Source organism: Lithobates pipiens, unplaced genomic scaffold (assembly GCF_037356315.1).
Source record: "Lithobates pipiens isolate NorthernLeopardFrog02 unplaced genomic scaffold, aLitPip1_a1.2 Scaffold_10, whole genome shotgun sequence".
Lineage (NCBI taxonomy): Eukaryota > Metazoa > Chordata > Amphibia > Anura > Ranidae > Lithobates > Lithobates pipiens.
In genome coordinates, this window is record NW_027507686.1 from 169,869,968 (window position 1) to 169,891,320 (window position 21,353).

Sequence of the window (21,353 nt, forward strand, 5' to 3'; positions counted from 1 at the left end):
AACCCCACCCCTTGTTAAATCGATCGGTAAACACACACAAAAAAAATACCATTACAATTTAAAATAAATTTACCTCATATTTAGGCTACTGACTAGATCTTTAACCTCCTCAGAAGGCAGCAGTAAAGCTGATCATTATTGCTAGTGTCTAATGTCGCGTACACACGATTGGACTTTTCGACAGCAAAGGTCCGACGGAACAAATCTGCTGGACAATTTGATCGTGTGTCGTAAAAATCAGACGGACTTTTGATTTAAAACATGTTTCAAATCTTTCTGACGGACTCGAGTCAAATCAGTTCCTCTTTATGCTAGTCCGATGGACGAAAACCGATGCCAGGGCAGCTATTGGCTACTGGCTATGAACTTTCTTATTCTAGTCCAGTCGTAAATCATCACGTTCAAATCCGTCGGACTTTGGTGTGCTTGTGTGTGGCCAAGTCCGTTCGTTCGGAAAGTCCGTTGGAACTCTGCTGAAAGTCCTAATCCGTTGAAAAGTCCGGTCGTGTGCATAAGTCAGTCTTTCTCAATATTTCTACCCCAGAGGAACCCTTAAAATAATTCTCAGATTATGTAAAACCCTTTGCTAAAACCAGTTCTCTGGGGACTAGTGGAAAAAATGCCCCTAACATCGGTGGGCAGTTAATAAAAATGGTCCCAGTGGTGGTCAGATTGCCAACTTTGCAAACAGCTAAAAATATCATTGGTGTCATGCAGCTGGATCTGTCAAGAGACATTGCCCCATAACTATTCAGGCACCATCAAATGGAAGGTAAATTAGCCACAGTTCAAGGAACCCCTAGCAACCGCTATAAAAACTTTCGCTGAGAATGGCTTGTCTGGGTGAAGCAGCAGGAAACACATGTGGAGGCAGAGGGGCTACTGAATAAAGGAGCCTTGTTTTTTGATACTAGGTCCATTTTAAAGGCTAATGCTGGCCAAACATGGGACAATCATTCAATGTTAGTTAAAAGTGGTTGGAGAAGTTAATTATAAAAATACTCAAATGCATCATGAGAACCTACCAACAATCATTTATATTCAGGTTAACTTTATCTTTGTTATTTTTTATTTCTTCTTATTTTATTAATATTCTCTATAACAGTGGTCATCAACCTTGTCCTCAGGGCCCACTAACAGGCCAGGTTTGCAAGATAACTAAAATACATCACAGGTGATATCATTTGCTGCTCAGTGATTGCAGTATTCTAGTCTACATCTCCCCAAGGTAATACATAAAACCTGGTCTGTTAGTGGGCCCTGAGTCGATGACCACTGCTCTATAAAATTTACTATGAAAAATGTAGACAATCAGTAATGTATTCTGTTTGCCTTTGCAGGATAAATTGGACCACGGCACAGTATTTGCAAACAACACTAATCACACAGTTGCATTGTTGGTACAGCCTTTGTGTCACGGTCTTCAGCAGACTAATTTTGTGTGGACAGACTCAATGACGGATGGTCAGTTCGAGAACTTCCGATTTGGCATTGGCCTCAGCATTGATAGCACATCCAACAACAAGCTTGCTAAAGAGACTTTAGCATCCCTCCTGAAGGTGCGGGGCACAGACCAAGTATATGTTACAGTAACTGCAGAGACCAATCAGAGTGGTGTTGCTCTGGTCATCACCTCATGCAAAGTTGTGAGCAAGAGGAACACTACTAGGTTATATTTTGTTCAAGATGGGTAAGAGCCTGAAATTCCATATTGAGGACCTTGTCACAAATCAAAGATATAGCAAGTATTTAATAACTTATTTGGTTTTACCCAAAATAAAAGTAAAATGAATAGAGGATAGCTACAATCATATCTGGCTTATTTGCAATAATTGAACTACAGTATATGATATCTATTTCTAATGACTGAATGAGAATGTTGTGTTTCATTAGTAGTAACAAGTTGAATATTATAGTTTAGTTAATAACAAGGAAGGCCTTATGCACATGGGATCTGGGGTTGCACAATGTAAAATGTAAGCGCATAAGGCGATACAGGCATAAACACATCTATGTGTATGGATGTACTGTATGCCCCTGGAAGAAGTTACATTCCAGGGTCTTACATCCTTAAGTATGCACGTGATTACACCAGTATCTGCATATACCCATAAACAACCATTGATTTCCATGAACAGCAGCACCTGTGGCTCCCGGGAGGCAAGCAACACCCAAATTTTACGCTGTATGGCCCCAGGTCCCTTTGGACATCGGGCCTAAATGCGGAGTAAATTGTTACATTAGAAAAAAACCTCTGGCCACCAAAATTATACCAAATATTTATTAGGTGGTTTACAAACATCAACGTGATGTGACTGTGGGCTGACCTCTATAGTCCTGCCACCTCATGCCATGGCCTTTGTTGGCAAAGCAGAAATTCAGCCCTGTGTAGGAGTGATAATTCAATTTTTTGAGCCATATCAGTTTCTTTCATTTTCATTTTTGGCTGAAATTACCAAATCTGCACAGCGTCAGTCATTGCTGAATCTGACTTAGGTTTCCAGGTTGCACTAAAGTCAATATTACTACACAAAAACCTGAAAGCAAGGGCTTGCTTTGTAGTGAAACTTTCAGTAAATGGCTGCAGGATAAATTCTGCAACAGTATTATAATAATAATATAAAAAAATTCAATGCAAAGCTTTGCAGGGTTTACGCGGGCACATGTGTTGACACCCCAGCTCCTTCCAAGCTGGCTAGGGAAACCTCCACTGCTCTCCAAAATGCAGAACTCAGGCAAGGCATGCATATCTAAATAATAGGAAGCTATTCCATCATCTTGGCTGCCCCAAATCTCCTAATCTGATGCCCACACACCATATACCTAAGGATCTCTTGTAGTAAAGGATTGTCCACACCACTTGCTTTTCAGATGCTTTTTTCCTTTTTCTCCATCATTTTACAGAAACGCACAGTCTTTCCATATCTTCAAATTTCTCTAGTAACGATTCATAATCCCTTTCTATAGGAGCATCCAAAGGCCTACCCCAGGAGGGGTTTCTTCCTTGCTTCCCATTGGCCTATATGCTGGCCACTAGAGATCCTTCCTTCCCAAATGTTTTTGACACTCGGCTGGGCGAAACAATGTTATATACTGTAACATTGCTTTACCCTGTGGCCATTAGGGGGCGCGTGCGTCCCCCCCCCCCGACCCGATGCGAGTGCCTGGTGGTCTTGATCAACGCTGGGCTCCTGCGATCGCTCGGGGCACACGGAGAACCCAGAACTGTTTGTGTAAACACATAGTTTCTGGTTTTCTGAGGGGAGAACTGCCAAATCGTCTGTTCATATAGAGTATGAACAGCGATCTGTTAGTTTCCCTGCACAGTCCCCATCCCCCTCCAGTTAGATCGAAAACTAAGACACACTTAACCCCTTCACTGCCCCCTAGTGTTAACCCCTTCACTGCCAGTGACATTTTTACAGTAATCAGTGCATTTTTATTCGCACTGATCGCTGTATTAATGCCAATGGTCCCAAAAATGTGTCAAAATTGTCTGATGTGTCCGCCATAATGTAGCAGCCACAATAAAAATCGCTGATCGCCACCAATACTAGTAAAAAAAAGTGAATCGCAAAAAGTGCTCTGGTCTTTGGCCAGCCAAATGGTCTGGGGCTTAAGTAGTTAATGCTGCTGCCAGTATATATACATGTGGGCTGTCTCTTGCTGCGTGTGTGTGTGTGTGTATATGTGGCCTGTCTTGTGCTGTGTGTGTATATATGTGGCCTGTCTTGTGCTGTGTGTGTATATATGTGGGCTATCTCTTGGTGTGTGTGTGTATATGTGTATGCGGCCTGTCTTGTGCTGTGTGCGTATGTATGTGGTCTGCCTCTTGCTGGATATATATATATGGGCTGTCTCTTGCTGTGTGTATATATGTGGGCTGTCTCTTGCTGTGTGTGTATATATGTGGCCTGTCTTGTGCTGTGTGTGTTTATATGTGGGCTGTCTCTTGCTGGATATACATGTGGACTGTCTCTTGCTGGATATACATGTGGGCTGTCTCTTACTGAATATGGGGATATATGTGCCTCTGGGATTACTTTGGTTACTGGATATTTCTAATGATTTGTACATTTTACTTGGACAAAGTGTCATTCATGTGTAAATTTAGTTTTTTGCCTCAGAACGGTAATGGGGTTCCGAGGGTTAATTATGTAGGTTAACTTTAAACATCAGGCTGGGCTGTGTTAGAGTTCTGCCTGGTCATGAGTACAGTGAGGTGGTGCACATGACAGGCCAGAACCAGGCCTGGTTGGATGTTTTGTGTATCAGCTTCCTCTGAGCCAATCAGTGGGTGTGCCGGGCCCCGCTGAGGAGTCTGGTGAAGGGAACTTAAGATGTTGAGGTCACATGTTACGGGTGGTTCATTTTTGAGGCCCTAGCGACCTGATTCTGGACCGGGGTAGCCCCACGAGGGGTCCCGGTCACGGGAGCATTCGTCGATCCACAACATGTTTTGGTTGGCTAACCCCAATAGATCCGCCTGGTCTGGGGTAGGGATCTGTCTGTTCCCGAGTCTCGGAAATGGCTGATCCGAGGAGCAGTAACTGAGGGAGGATTCAAGGCGTCTGGGTGTGCTCTCGGCTTGGAGGGGCACCGCAGCTCGTGCAAGTGACCGGGGGAAGACTCTTCAGAGGAGGGTCAACAAGCTGGCATCCTGAGAAGGGCCTGGTTACTGAGTTGTGAAGGACATTGACGAATCCATGCTTTTTCCATTACTATCAAGGAGACAGAGAACATTCCAGGTACTGAGGAAAAAGGTTCCTGTTCACTTTCAGTTTCAACTTGTTCAAGGTCAGAGATTTCACAAGTTCTGAGTCAAAGCGCTGATTGCCATAATCTCAAGGCTGATTTGTTCAGCCTTGAAGTGCCCAGCTGTGAGTGGCTACTCTCTGGGTGGTACTAGAGACTTTGTGATAGTTGCAGTTCAAGGTGCCTGAGTTTCTTCACCCTTGCCCTCTGTTCCCATACAAGACTGTGTTGTTGGATGTTACCCCTGCAAATAAAAAACCTTTCAAAAGGTCTTTATTGGTGTCAGCGTCCAAAGTTGTTGGGTACAAACCCTGGGAACCCCTAGACGTGGAAGAACAAGCCAAGCGGAGGTAACCCGTAAGCCCTAAATTTAAGGCCGCCCTGCAAAGGGTTATGGCCGCTACATACTTCTTTGATTTATTAACAAATTCCATACAAAAATCTGTTATATATCCCCCTAAATATACTTGGTTTCCTGTTCTCTAAAGGGGGTGGTGCTTGGTGTGTAGGGGTGGAGACAATGGGCAGTTCTAGGGGGCAGAGACGGGAGTGACCTAGGGGAGGGGGGTGAGTTTCTGCACCTTTTCTCTGAGAAAAAAAGCCCTGTGTAGATTTGTTGGGCTTAATTGATACGGGGGCTGCCCGGTCACTGTTGAATGTTCTTGACCCTAAATTGAAGTTACCAAACCAGTATCTGTTAAACTGGGATAGCATTCAACTACGCATTCTTTTGTGTTGTCACCACATTCCCCCTGTAATTTTCTAGGGCAAGATCTATTATCAAAGATGGGAGTAACAATTGCGTTATCAGTGCTCCCAAAATACCCTGCCCTTTGAAATGAATGGGCAGCTCTTTCAAAGCCCCTAAAAAACTATTCGGAAGCAGCGCAACACGGGCGCTTTTAACCCCTTGTTCAGCTGCTAGCGAGGGTTAAGAGCGCTCTGCTAGCAACTAAAAATCACCGCTAAAAACGAGCTGCGCTTTGTAAGCCCTTGTACACACGGTCAGACATTCGAACAACAAAATCCGTCGGATTTTGTCCGAAACTGTTGCATACACACAGTCGGACAAAGTTATCAGAAAATCTGATCGTTCATAATGTGATGACATTATTTCGTTACGACGGGACTACGTTCAGGCTAGTAGCCAATAGTTTTGGTCTAGGAATTTGATCTGAGCATGCGTGGCACTTTGTCCGATCGGAATTCTCTACACACAATCGGACAAAGTCCGATCGGATCATGTTGTCGTAAAGTTTTATAGCCCAGCTCTAAAACTTTGTCCGTCGGATATTCCGACAGAAACAGTCTGATGGAGCCCACACACAGTCGGATTATCCGACAACACTGTCTGATCGGACATTTTCCGTCGGAATATCCGACCATGTGTACAAGGGCTAACAGCCGGGAGCTGCAGTGTGGCTGGCCTAAATTATTATTATTATACAGGATTTGTATAGCGCCAACAGGGTGCAGTGCTTTACAACATGAGGGCAGACAGAACAGTTACAATACAATTCAATACAGGAGGAATCAGAGGGCCCGACTCATTAATGCTTACAATCTAGAAGGGAGGGTCAAGTAATACAAAAGGTAATAACTGTAGGGGATGAACTGATGGAGAAAATTAAAAATGTCTGACCCGCTGCTCACCGCCGTCATCCGCTGCCTGACCCGCCACAAGACAGGATAAGCCCTGGGCAAGCGGCGAGTGGGCAGGTGGGGGTCACAGTGGCAATTTTTGATGGGCACAGTGGCAGCATTTGATGGGGCACAGTGGCAGCATTTGATGGGGCACAGTGGCAGCATTTGATGGGGCACTGTGGCAGCATTTGATGGGGCACTGTGGCAGCATTCAATGGGGCACAGTGACACTATTTGATGGGCACAGTGGCAGCATTTGATGGGCAAAGTGGCAGCATTTGATGGTACAGTGGCTACGTTTGATGGCACAGTGTCTGCGTTACATGGGCACAGTGGCTGCATTTGGGAACAGTGGCTGTGTTTGATGGGCACAGTGAGGCTGCAATTGATGTTTTTTTCATAATTTTTCAGTTTGTTTGTGCCCCCCCAAAAATTTTGAGCACTGTTGGAGAGACTGTGGAAAAGTCCTGGAGGAGAGCATGGGAGGAATTGACGGGAGAGCTAGAGAGCAGTTGGTCTTGAGAGGAATTTAGAGAACGATTAGGTTGGTATTTTGAGACTAGGCTAGTGATTTAGCTGGGGGCTAAATTGTGGATGGCTTTGTAAGTTGTTGTTAATATTTAGAATTTAATCGGCAGAGAGGCGATCGGGTCCTCTCAGTGCCTGGGTATGGAGACGAGTGAGGCTAAGATGGCCCCCATCCGTCTCCATACCATAGCAGGGCAGAAGCGACGTCAAAACGTCACTTCCGCCCATAGCTCTTGAAGGCACATTTTTTTCAATGTAATTTTTTCAAATCAATTTATTTATTTTTATTTTTTTATTGCATTTTAGTCCAAATATGAGATCTGAGGACTTTTTGACCCCAGATGTCATATTTAAGAGGACCTACCATGCTTTTTTCTAATACAAGGGATGTTTACATTCCTTGTAATAGGAATAAAAGTGATCCAGATATTTTTTTTAAAACAGTGAAAAAATGTATAAAATTAAGTAAAATAAATAAGAATTTTTATTTTATTTTTTTAAAGAGATCTGTCCCGACGAGCTTGCGCGCAGAAGTGAACCGCATATGAAAACGGTGGTCAAATCACACATGTGAAGTATCGCCGCGATCAGTAGAGTGAAAGCAATAATTCTAGCCCTAGACCTCCTCTGTAACGCAAAACATGCAACCTGTAGAATTTTTAAAATGTCGTCTATGGAGATTTTTGAGGGTAAAAGTTTGACGCCATTCCACGAGCGGGCGCAATTTTGAAGCATGACATGTTGGGTATCAATTTACTCAGCGTAACATGGACTAAATTTACTGTTATCTTATTTTTTTACTCAAAAAAGTGATTTTTTCCCAAAAAAAGTGCGCTTGTAGACCGCTGTGCAAATACTGTGTGCAAAAAAGTATTGCAATGACTGCCATTTTATTCTCTAGGGTGTTAGAAAAAAAAACATTTATAATGTTTGGGGGTTCTAAGTAATTTTCTAGCAGAAAACCCTGTTTTAAACATGTAAACACCTAAATTCCAAAACGAGGCTTAAGTGGTTAATTTCTTCATTTTCCAGGACTGTTTACTTTCCAAAAAGGGATAATTTGGAGGAGTATTTCCTGTCCTGATATTCTAGAGCCTCAGTACATCAGGACTGATCAATCTTCAAATATATATACCATGGATTGTGGACTTTATAACTTTCCTACACACTAAATACACTGATTTGGGTTATTTTTACCAAGAAAATATAGCAGAATACATTTTGGCTTATATTTTTGTAGAAACATGTTGTTATTTAAAACATTTTATAGCAGTAACAAAAAAAACTTTTTTATTTATTTAACAAAAAAAAAAATAATTAAAACCCAGTGGTGATTAAATACCACCAAAAGTAAGCTATATCTGTCTCAAAAAATGCTAAAAAATTGAATATGGGTATAGTGTTCCATGACTGAGTAATTTAAAATTCAAAAATCTGAAAAAAACAGGCTTGCACACAGGGTGTTCCAAGTATGCCTGAGCACACCCTAATCACTCTATGTGCATTAGCATTATCACTCTGTGTGCCAGCAGGAAAATAGGAAAGATCTCCCTCTTACTGGCTCTGCCAAAAGAGAAGTGCTTACGCACTTCCCTTTACTGTGTCAGAAGGGACATCAATGTGTTGGGCCATAAATATGTAGACACACACACGTGTTTGAGCTTTAGGGTGCACACATATCTGCAGTGTTTACTTATCTCTCCCCAAAGCTCTAAGTGTTGTTTCTTTGGAGCTTTGTTCCTCTGTTATCAGCATGAGTCACTTCTGAGAAGTTTTCCGACACATTAAATAAATTTGTGTCAGCAGGAAAGGGGAGGGAGAGCTCAGAAGAGAGCTTGTCTATTCATAACACAGTTCTTGTGCTGTGTGAAGGGGGTTTGTTCATTTTCTCCAATCAGCCCTCACACGCTGTAACTGCAATCTCTCCACCCCCTCCTTTGTGCTGTTGACAGATGAATAAAGATTTTTAACATGATCTGCACTTTTAAAAGGGTGTGGAGAGAAGACTGCAGATAAACACGTAAAACCTATGTAGGTGGATTTCTTACATCTCTGTGTATCATCTGAGGTTGCTCCTTTCATGGGTGTAGAATATGTATGTGCTGCAGATTTACACACAGGCCTGAGGACTAGTGATGGATGAACTTCCGACGGGACGTTTCGCGGACGCGGCCGATAGTTCGCGAACCGTAACGTTCGCGGCGGGCCCCATTGACTTCAATGGGAGGCGAACTTTGCAAACCTACAGGTCAAATTTGCAGCCACAAAATAATTACTAGCTGTGCAAACATAGTCCCACCACATGGCCAATGACATAACACATGTATGAGGTGAATCTGGGATCGACAACTACAAGCATTCTTTTTTTATATGTGAAATTGTTGTGACAATTCAGAACTGTGGAGCGAATGAAGGCAATGGAGGAGAGGGAAGGTCAGGGTAGGCAAAGAAGAGGGTGCAGGAGATGATCACCAGCAGCGTGACATACAGCAATGACACCTGCACCGTGATAGAGTGATCTGACACCAGCACCGTGATAGAGAGCACTGACATCAGCAGCGTGACATAAAGCACTCACACCAGCACCGTGATATACAGCACTGACACCAGCACCGTGATAGAGAGCACTGACATCAGCAGCGCGACATAAAGCACTGACACCAGCACCGTGATATACAGCACTGACACCTGCACCGTAAGCAGCCCCAGGAGGAAGTCAGTATAGCACAGGGATGGTGGGAGCCCCTCATAATGAGCATAGCACAGGGATGGTGGGAGCCCCTCATAATATGCACAGCAGAGGTACAGCCCCAGGAGGAAGTCAGCACAGCACAGGGATGGTGGGAGCCCCTCATAATAAGCAGCCCCAGGAGGAAGTCAGCACAGCACAGGGATGGTGGGAGCCCCTCATAATAAGCAGCCCCAGGAGGAAGTCAGCACAGCACAGGGATGGTGGGAGCCCCTCATAATGAGCATAGCACAGGGATGGTGGGAGCCCCTCATAATATGCACAGCAGAGGTACAGCTCCAGGAGGAAGTCAGCACAGCACAGGGATGGTGGGAGCCCCTCATAATGAGCATAGCACAGGGATGGTGGGAGCCCCTCATAATATGCACAGCAGAGGTACAGCCCCAGGAGGAAGTCAGCACAGGGATGGTGGGAGCCCCTCATAATAAGCAGCCCCAGGAGGAAGACAGCACAGGGATGATGGGAGCCCCTCATAATAAGCAGCCCCAGTAGAAATATGACACCGCTCAACCTCTTCAAACAGGAGGGTACGGGCATATAGTACGGTGTGCTGTTTTTGGACAAGGAAGTGAGCCAAATGAAGAAAGAAGGTCTGTGTGCTCGATTAAAAAAATTGTTTCTAGACATATACATGGTCTACTTGGTCACATGTGTTGAATTCCTCCGAGATCCATGCCTCATTCATTTTTAGAAATGTGAGGTAGTTAACACTGTCGTGAGCTAGGCGAGTACGCTTATCGGTCACGATCCCCCCTGCTGCGCTGAACGTCCTTTCGGACAGGACACTGGACGAGGGGCAAGCCAACAGTTCGATTGCAAATTGGGCAAGCTCTGGCCAGAGGTCAAGCCTGCCCACCCAGTAGTCCAGGGGTTCATCACTCCTCAGAGCGTCCACATCGGCCGTTAACCCGATGTAGTTGGACACCTGACGGTCTAGGCGTTCCCTGATGCTGGATCCGGATGACACCTGTCGATGGGTCGGCTGAAAGAATGACCTCATATCCGAAGTCACCAACACATCTTCAAACCGGCCTCTTCTTGCAGGCGCTGTTGGATTGGTACCCGCAACTCCTTCTCTGGGAGTGGGAATTGCTCCTCTGCCAGCGCACGCAAAAGCAGAATGCAGCATTTCTCGAAGCAAGGCCTGGAAGTGCTCCATTCTGACAGCCCTCTGTGACGGCGGTAACATTTCCACCATTTTTTGTACCGGGGGTCTAAGTACGTTGCCACCCAGTACTGGTCCTTGACCCTTATGCTTTTTTTACGGGGGTCCCTATTAAAACACTTGGGCATGAAGGCCCCCATTTGCACTAAACTGGAAGAGGTGTGGTGGCCTGGCTCCTGCTCATCATCCAGGATAATGTCGTCCTCTTCATTCTCCTCTCCCCATCCACGCACAACAACAGGGATCCCATGAAGGTTTAAAGCATGCTCTTCTGGCACCTCCTCATCCGCCCCGGCACCATCCTCCTCTGACTCCTCTTCAGACTCCTGTTGTTCACTTGTCTCAGATAGAGTAGCCCCCCCTGGGAATTCATCCAGCATTGCGACTTCCTCATCTTCCCGCTCCTGCTCCTCCACAGCTTGATCAATGACACAACGCAATGCACGCTCCATAAAGAAGGCATAAGGTACCATGTCACTAATGACGCCATGGCTGCGACTGACCAGTTTGGTGATCTCCCCAAATGGGCGCAGAAGTCTGCATGCATCACGCATGAGCAGCCACTGGCGCAGTGAAAAAAAAAGTTCATACAGGTAGACGTTAACTGCACGTTTCTGCTGGAGCAGCCTATCAAGCATATAGAAGGTTGAGTTCCATCGCGTCGGGGAATCGCAAATAAGACGTCTGACCGGCAGATTGTGTCGCCGCTGAATGTCAGCAAGGCGAGCCACGGCCATGTAAGATCTTCTGAAATGGGCCGAGATTTTCCTTGCCTGCCGCAAGATGTCCTGGACCCCAGGGTATTTGAAAACTAATCACTGCACGACCAAGTTTAAGACGTGTGCCATGCATGGCACGTGCGTAATTTTGCCCTGTTTCAATGTGCTAAGCAGATTGGCACCGTTGTCACACACTACTTTACCAACTGTCAAATTGAGCGGTGTTAGCCACTGATCTACCTGTGAACGCAAAGCTGAAAGGAGTGCCGGGCCAGTGTGGCTCTTGGCTTCCAGGCACAACAGACGCAGCACGGCATGGCAACGTCTCACCTGGCATGTCGAATAGGTTCTGGGGAGCTTGGGCGGTGCAGCGGAAGAGACGCTAGCAGCGGAAAAGGAGGAGTCAGCCGAGGAGGAGAGGGAGGAGGATGGAGTAGGAGGAGGAGAAGAAGAGCCAGGCCTGCATGCAATCCGTGGCGGTAAAACCAAATCTACACGGGTGCCACGGGTTACATGCTTGGCGGCCGTCAGAAGGTTCACCCAGTGGGCAGTAAAAGTGATATACCTTCCCTGCCCGTGTTTGCTAGACGATGTGTCTGTGGTCAGATGTATCTTGGCACCGACACTGTGTGCCAGAGATACATTCACTTGCCGCTGAACATGGCCATATAGCTCTGGGATGCCCTTCTCTGAGAAATACTTCCTTCCTGGGACCTTCCATTGTGGTGTTCCAATGGCCACAAATTTGTGAAAGGCCTCCGAGTCCACCAGTTTATATGGCAGTAGTTGGCGGGCTATGAGTTCTGACAAGCCAGCCGTCAACCGTTGGGCAAGAGGGTTATCCGGCGTCATCATTTTTTTACGCTCGAACATTAGGCCCACGGAAGCCTGCCTTTTTGCAGAAAAACGTGAGCTTGGCGTGATGGAAGGTGGAGTGGAGGACAATTGTGAGGAGAGAGGAGAAGTAGAAGACGAGGCTGGACGGTGAGAGCCTGGAGTGTGGCTTTGTGTGTTCCGTTGCTCCCACTGGGCTCGGTGATGGCTGCTCATGTGCCTTCTTAAGGCGGTCGTCCCTAGGTGAGTGTTGGGCTTACCGCGACTAATGCGTTGACTGAAAGGATTGCAGATGGCAACGCTATTGTCAGCAGCGGACACGTTAAAAAAAGCCCACACTACGGAGCCATGTGCCGGTGTCCTGGGAGCGCCAGTTGTGACCGTACATGGTCGATGACTCGCTCCTGATACATTTGCAGTTTGCTTTGTCCCTCCTGTGCAATGTAAGTTATTCCTGCTTCTCCTCCCTATCTGCTGGTCCATATCTCCCTCTGAACTCCCCTCCTCTTCCTCTCTTGTGGGCACCCACGTGACATCACTAGACACGTCATCATCGACATCACCTTCCCCACCGCTATAAGTAGAGATCTCGGAGTAGGCAGCAACAGCGGGGACCAACCTCCTCCTTGGGCTGATTTGGGTACTGTCGTCAGACTGCTGAGTAGCGGTTGTTGCTACCTCCTCTTCCTGATCCAATACCAAGAGTGGCTGCGCATCAGAAATGTCTTGATATGAATCGGAAAATAATTCCTGTGACTCAAGCGGAAGGTATGTGGTGGTGGTGGTGTTGTTGGTGGTAGTGTCTTTGGGGGTGCACATAGCAGAGAGTGAAGAAGAGGGTGCAGATCGAGAGGATGAGGAGGGTGCAGAAGAGTAATGCTGAGTGAGCCACTCAACCAAGTCTGGTGTGTCCTTTAAAGTAATTGAACGCACCTTCTGCAACTTCCCACTTTGGCTCAAACCTGTTGCTCCTGCCCTACCCCTACCACTCCTGCGGAAGGGCCTGCCCCTTCCTCTGCCTGTCATTTTTTAAATGACCCTGTGACAAAACTCTCAGTCCCTATACTGATAAAGGACTGCTACAGTATAGGGCAGCAGTAGTGCACCTCAACCCTATGTATTGTGGACCTATACCAGTCCTTAAGGAATAGCAGACTGTACCTCACTCAACCCTATGTACTGTAGTACCCTATACCTTACCAGTCCTTATAAGGACCTTTGTGGAACAAGTAGGTTGTGAATGATTAGCAGACTGTACCTCAGTCCCTATACTGATAAAGGACTGCTGCAGTATAGGGCAGCAGTCAGCAGTAGTGCACCTCAACCCTATGTATTGTGGACCTATACCAGTCCTTAAGGAATAGCAGACTGTACCTCACTCAACCCTATGTACTGTAGTACCCTAGACCTTACCAGTCCTTATAAGGACCTTTGTGGAACAAGTAGGTTGTGAATGATTAGCAGACTGTACCTCAGTTCCTATACTGATAAAGGACTGCTGCAGCAGAAAGGCAGCAGTCAAGTATAATATTCTTTCTATATTTGGAAGAAAGAATATTATACGTGTACAAGCCTATTACCATACCAGTCCTGAAAAGAACCTTTGTGGACCTAATAGTAACAGCTACTGATTAAACTGACTGTCCCTCACTGCCTCACACACAGCTTCCTGCCTGTCCCTATTTAAACTGACAAAACAGAGGCTGCTGGAACAATAACTTGAATAGCACTTTTGTGGACCTAATAGTAACAGCTAATGATTAAACTGACTGTCCCTGCAGCACACAGCGTCCTGTCCCTCTCTCTACACTGACAAAAGACAGGCTGCTGCAAAAATCAGTAGCACAGCAGTGCCTCAAACCTATATCCTGAACTACACCTAACACCTATACCAGTCCTGAAAAGAACTTTTGTGGACCAAATAGCTAGCGATTTGGGTCACTGCAGTCTCTCCCTGCTCCACACAGCAACCTCGCCCTATAGTGACAGAAGAAAGAATGTAAAATGGCCGCCGGATCGGGTCTATTTATAAGTTAGGGGGAATGTCCAAGTGTCCATGTGCTGTAATGTCTCAATTGGCTGTCCTGTACCCCATGATGGATGTGTCATCATAGGTCAAAGTTCTTTTACACAGTAAACACGGAAGTCCGCCGGGCGAACGGCGGCAATAGTCCGCCGATCGGGCGGACCGCGAACAGCCGAAATTCGCAGCGAAACGAGGGCCGGGCGAACCGTTCGGCCATCCCGACTGAGGACGTTATGAAGTGAAACTAAAAAAGGCTTAGATGTAGCTCACTGTTGGCTGGAAATAAACATGTTCTTTACAAGGCTCATCTGACGATTCATCATTGCTTCCACAAAACATGGTGACAGAAGTGAGATCACTGAAACATCATGGCTCAGAATCTATGTGGCATACAACCCTTAATCTTTGATAATGACATTACTAACAACTGGCTGGAGTTCAAAAGAGAATGGGAAGTGTACAGCAAAGGAGGACACTCAGACAAGTCAAAAAGGGTACATGCTTACACTCAATTTCTCAATTTTGCTGGTTTAGATGCACTAGATAAATATGAGTCACTTAATTTTCAAGACAATGAGGACAAAGAGGATCCTGATGTCTTAATCAAGAAATTTGATAAGATATGCTTACCATAATGCAATGTCATAATAGACAGACTTATTAACCTGATGCTCAGGAACCTGATGAGGGAATACAATCCTATGTAGCAACACTGAGACTGCTGGTTAAAAAAATTGATTTTGGTGCACTAACAGATGAACTGATATGTGACAGGATTGTATGTGTTATCTACAATGATGCAGTTTATGCTCAGTTGTTAAGGGAGAAAGATTTAACACTGGAATCAGCCATCAGAATATGTATGTTGTTTTAACATTCTGAAAGGGCCACTAAGGAACTAAAAAGAGAGTCAAAAGTGATAGTGGTGTAACAGAACAAAAGGCAATGTAACAACTGTGGTAGTTCAACAAGTGTCTGACTTTTAACAAAAGGTGTAACTTATACCAAAAATTGAATAATTTTGCAAAATGTTGTAGCTCCAAGCCTCAAAATAGAGGTGCGTGGATGACACCATCTAGTCATACTAAACAACAAAATGTGCACAGAATTAATGAAGTGTAAAGTGATGATCACCAAAACTGTTTTCATTGTGAAAGTGTGGACCTAATTGCAAATAAAGGAGAAATATTCACCACCTTCTCAACAGCATTCAGCAAACATGTCATGTTGAAAATTGACACTGGTGCCAAATGCAATGTCATGTCCTTATCCACATTGCACAGCTTTGACCTCAAAGCTGAAATTGATCAGTCAAATAAAGTAAACCTGATAGTTTATGGCGGTCAAACAATTCAGACACTGCGCACTTCTACATTTGATCTATCAGGGGACAAGCTGCTATTCCACATTGTGGATAGAAATGTTAAGAGTCTGCTAGGCTTACCAGACAGAATGCGCTTAAATCTAATCACACTCAGTTCAGAAGTACATGTAGTACAACAACAGGCTTCTGAGATTTCCGATTATAAGGACTTATTTTGTACTGACACGGTTGGTAAGCTTCCAGTCACGCATCACATGCGCCTAGATGAATCAGTACAGCCTACTGTGTGTGCCTCTTGAAGGATCTCACTGGCTATAAAAGACAAAGTCAGCTATGTGAAATAGTCCTGGATGATATATTGATTTGGGGATCCTCCGTTGAAAAGCATGACAAATGACCTAAATGCATACTAGACAGAGTCAGAGCCATCAATATGCACTCAACCCTACCAAATGTCACTTCAGGGTCTGAGGTGCCACATGTTGGACACCTTCTCATGGATAATAAAGGTGTCAAGCCTGACCCAGAAAAAAAAGCCATCCATCATATGCCTGCTCCAGAGGACAAAAATGCATTGCAAAGGTTTCTTGGCATGACCAATTATCTCTCAAAGTTTATTCATCATTGCAGTGAGATAACATCTCCACTCCGTTGGTGTTGGTGTCCACCTGTCCTATAGTATTTTGCTGTGCATAAGCCGGTGGTATTGTCTGATGATGTTTCCCAGCATGGTCTTGGTGCAGTCTGTCTTCAAGATGGTAGGCCTGTGGCTTTTGCATCAAGAGCCCTCACTGAGACTGAAGCACGCGACGCACAAATTGAGAAGGAATTATTGGGACTGGTGATTTTCTGTTTAAAATTCCATGATTATATCTATGGCTGTCCTGTGACTATGGAGATGGATCATCAGCCACTCATAACCATACTGAGAAAACCTCTGCACACAGCATCTGCACACATCCAGTGAATGATGCTAAAGCTTCAACGCTACCACCTGAATGTTATTTGTAAACGAGGCCGTGAACTATTTGTTGCTCTTTCACATGCACATCTCCCCATTTCTGATAACTCTGGAGCTATTGAGGATTATGAAGTGTTGGCTCTGGATGCGTTGTTGTCATCCAGAAAGATTCAAGAACTTAACCAAGAAACACAGGCAGAGCCTCATCGACATCATTCTCAATGGGCGGCATGGCTCCTTTAAGGATATCCCACATAACATTCCGACCATCCTACTCTGAGGGATGAATTGACAGTGGATGATGGATTAATCCTGCGTGGTCAGAGATATGAAATGCCTCACTCTCTCCAGAAATACTACTTGACACAGCTCCATTAAAGTTATCCTGGCATTCATGCCACTAAACGAATGGCAGGTGAAACCATGTTTTGGCCCACTATATATACTGACATTGAAAGAGAAGTTTGGGCAGATGTGCTCCGTGTAATACTCTACGACAGAACCAGATGAGAGAACCTTTAACTCTTCACTAAATACCTGACAAACCATGATCTATCACAGCAGCTTATATATTTGAGTGGTCAAACAAGGATTACCTGGTCTTGGTAGATTCATACTCTGGCTGAATTTGATGTCCTCCAAACACTTCCAGTAACACAGTGATCAGGACATTAAAGCAGGCATTCTGTACACATGGAATTCCCTATCAATTGATGACTGACAATGCAAAATCATTTTTCAGTAGAGAATTCAAGAACTTTGCTCACCAATGGGATTTTCAGCATGTCACTAGCAGTCCCAATTACCCTAGATCCAATGATCTTACAGAGCGTAGTGTAACGTCGGCCAAGCATCTATGATTCCCATGGTCTCATCCTGGCGCCTGCCAAGAGTTGAGACTGAGGTTCAGGCTGCTTTATTTACACTCAGGCAAAAAGGAAAGATAAGCCATGACAAATCGACCAGACCCCTTTCTCCTCTGGAGCCTGGGCAGGTGGTAAGGATGGAGACAACCCGTGGGTTTGACAGACTGGCCACAGTTCATGGAAAGGCTTGCCAACAAAACAGCTATGTTGTCCATTCTGATGGTAAGACCTATTTAAGGAACCGCTGTCACCTCCTACAGGTACCTGAATCATACTGTACTGCCGCAGCCCATGTGCCTATGATCACTTCTGGACCCCGAGCACAGCTATCTGCTGCTTTGCCAATTGACACTTCCATAAAACAGATGTAACACACACCCACAACAAAATTATGATGGTGACAGGCAAGAGGTTTCACACTTGCAAGCCCCACAAGTCGTTACTCGATCTGGAAGAGTGTGTAAATCCAATCCTAAACCCAAAGTTCCAAGACTTTATCACACACTGACTTTTACTCAGCATTTTATATTGCAGTTTGTTATTGTTCCGTGCTATTCTGCACTCCTTGTTGGTTCTTTATTACAATTTAGTTATAGATGCATATGTTTTCTTTAAAAGGGGAAAGATGTAAAATATGTATGTGCTGCAGATTTATATAGAGGTCTGAGGACCTGGGGGTGGGAACAAGAAGTAGGAAGTTATGAAGTGAAACTAAAAAAGGCTTAGATTCAGCTCAATGTTGGCTGGGAATAAGTTCTCATGTAAATGAGACCAATTATATAAATAATATTAATAACAAATGTTGTTTTACAAACCATTATACATGATGATTATACATGATGATTATACATGATGACAATCATACTTGCTCATGACATATATAGGCTTTGCTTCTTCCTTTGTAGTGATACACAATGGTTCTGCTTTCTGCTCCTTGTCACAATGGCATTCCAGTCTATGACTTGGATGACTCTTTGAAAACAATGCAGCGTAGTGATATCCCATCTCAAAAGTATATACAATGCCTTGAAAAAGTAATTCTTCTATAAAGGCCAGATTTGTGGAGTTCATGACTAATAGTTGTGATGTGGACAGATTCTTCCAACTGAGCTGTGGATCTCTACAGCTCCTCCAGAATTGCCATGGGGCTCTTTGTTGCTTCTCTGATTATTGCTCTCCTTACTCGGCATGTCAGTTTAGGTGAACGGCTATGTGTTGATAGGTTTTCAGTTGTGCCATACCTCTTTCCATTTTTGGGTGTTGGATTGAACAGTGCTCCATGAAATGTTCAAAGCTTGGGATATTTTTTTATAACCTAACCCTACTTTATACTTCTCCACAACTTTATCCCTGACCTGTTTGGTGTGTTCCTTGGCCTTCATGATGCTGTTTGTTCACTAAGGTTCTCTAAAAAAAAGGGCTTCATAGAACAGCTGTATTCATACTGAGATTAAGCACTTGACCACTGGGCACTTAAACACCCTTAATAACCAGACCAATTTTCAGCTTTCGGTGCTCTCACATTTTGAATGACAATTACTCAGTCATACAACACTGTACCCATATGACATTTTTGTCCTTTTTTTTCACACAAATAGAGCTTTCTTTTGGTGGTATTTAATCACCGCTAGGTTTTTTATTTTTGTGCTATAAAAGAAAAAAGACTGAAAATTCTGTAAAAAAATGAATTTTTCTTTGTTTTTGTTATAAAATTTAGCAGATTAGTAATTTTTCTTCATAAATTTTGGCCAAAATTTATACCACTACATATCTTTGGTAAAAATAAGTACAAATTGGTGGATATTATTTGGTGTTTGTGAAAGTTATAGAGTCCACAAGCAATGGTGCCAATATCTGAAAATTGATCACACCTGAAGTACTGATGGCCTATTTCAATTCTTGAGACCCTAAACGTGCCATAAAAGTACAAATACCCCCCAAATGACCCCTTTTTGGAAAGAAGACATTCCAAGGTATTTAGTAAGAGGCATGATGAGTTTTTTTAAGTTGTCATTTTTTCCCGCAATTCTTTAAAAAATCAAGATTTTTTTTAACTTTTTTTTTTTCACAAAATTGTCATATTATCAGTTTATTTCTCACACACAGCATATGCATACCACAAATTACACCCCAAAACACATTCTGCTTTTACGCCTGAGTATGGCAATACCACATGCGTGAGACTTTTACACAGCGTGGCCACATACAAAGGCCCAACATGCAGGGAGCGCCATCAGGCGTTCTGGAGTACCCAGGACAATTCTGACATTTCTCTCCTACATGTAAAAATCATAATTTATTTGCTAAAAAATTACATAGAACCCCAAAACATTATATATGTTTTTTTAGCAAACACCCTGGAGAATACAATGGTGGTCATTGCAACTTTTTATCTTGCACGGTATTTGCGCAGCAATTTTTCGAACGCTTAATGCTTAAAACAAAACAAAACAGTAAAGTTAGCCCAATTTTTGCATAATGTGAAAGATGAAGTTACGCTGAGTAAATAGATACCTAACATGTCACTCTTCAAAATTGCACACGCTCGTGGAATGGCGCCAAACGTCGCTACTTAAAAATCCCCATAGGCGACGCTTTAAATTTTATTACTGGTTACATGTTTTGAGTTACAGAGGAGGTCTAGGGCTAGAATTATTGCTCTCGCTCTAACGTTCGCAGCGATACCTCACATGTGTGGTTTGAACACCGTTTTCATATGTGGGCAGGACTTACGTATGCGTTCGTTTCTGCATGCGAGCACATGGGGACAGGGGCGCTTTAATTTTTTTTTTTTTTATTGTTCATTTTACTTTATTTATTTTAGTTTGACATTTTTTTCCCCAAAAATAAATTTTTTGATCACTTTTATTCCTATTACAAGGAATGTAAACATCCCTTGTAATAGGAATATGGCATGACAGGTCCTCTTTACAGTGAGATATGGGGTCAATAAGACCTCACATCTCACCTCTAGGCTGGGAAGCTTGAAATAGAAAAAAAAAAAAGATTCTGGCTTTGATCGTATTGGCGAGTCGGTAGAAGCACCGGAGGGCGCGGGAGGGTGGACGTCTATGGCTGGGTATTGCAGGGTATTACCGAGTATGGCTGGGTATTGCAGGGTATCTCCGAGTATGGCAGGGTATCTCCGGGTATGGCAATTTATGGCAGAGTATTGGCAGGGTATTGCAGAGTATTGGCAGGGTATTGCAGAGTATTGGCAGGGTATTGCAGAGTATTGGCTGGTATTGTACTGCAGAGTATTAGTGGGTACTGCAGAGTATTGGCGGGTATTGCAGAGTATTGGCGGGTATTGCAGAGTATTAGCTGGTATTGCAGAGTATTGGCGGGTATTGCAGAGTATTGGCGGGTATTGCAGAGTATTAGCTGGTATTGCAGAGTATTGGCAGGTATTGCAGAGTATTGGCTGGTATTGGCAGAGTATTGGCAAACTATTGGTGGGTATTGCAGAGTATTGGCTGGTATTGGCAGAGTATTGACTGGTATTGCAGAGTATTGGCTGGTATTGCAGAGTATTAGCTGGTATTGCAGAGTATTGGCAGGGAATTGAGGGATTAAATTCGGTGTGCAGCGATGTGGGCACTGCAGATGCAGCCCACAGCGCTGCTGACACTGATCTCTTCCCCCTCCGCTGTACCGATCGGTACAGAGAGGCGAGGGAGGAACCCCTGTTACGTTATGATGCCGGTTTGTTTACAAGTGATCACTCCTTCATTTGACGGAGCGATCACGTGGTAAACGGCCGTGGTGATCCTTAATGCGCC

General features: G+C 44.3%; 1 protein-coding gene across 4 annotated transcripts in view; it reads left to right on the top strand.

The window, feature by feature from the left end:
- Positions 1-21,353, top strand: part of LOC143935673 (uncharacterized) — a 47,756-nt gene that overhangs the window by 16,661 nt on the left and 9,742 nt on the right. For all 4 annotated transcript variants that reach the window (XM_077459724.1, XM_077459717.1, XM_077459733.1 and 1 more), the window contains exon 2: positions 1,341-1,690. In XM_077459724.1, coding sequence (XP_077315850.1) covers positions 1,341-1,690 — 350 coding nt within the window. The remainder of the gene's footprint in view (positions 1-1,340; positions 1,691-21,353) is intronic.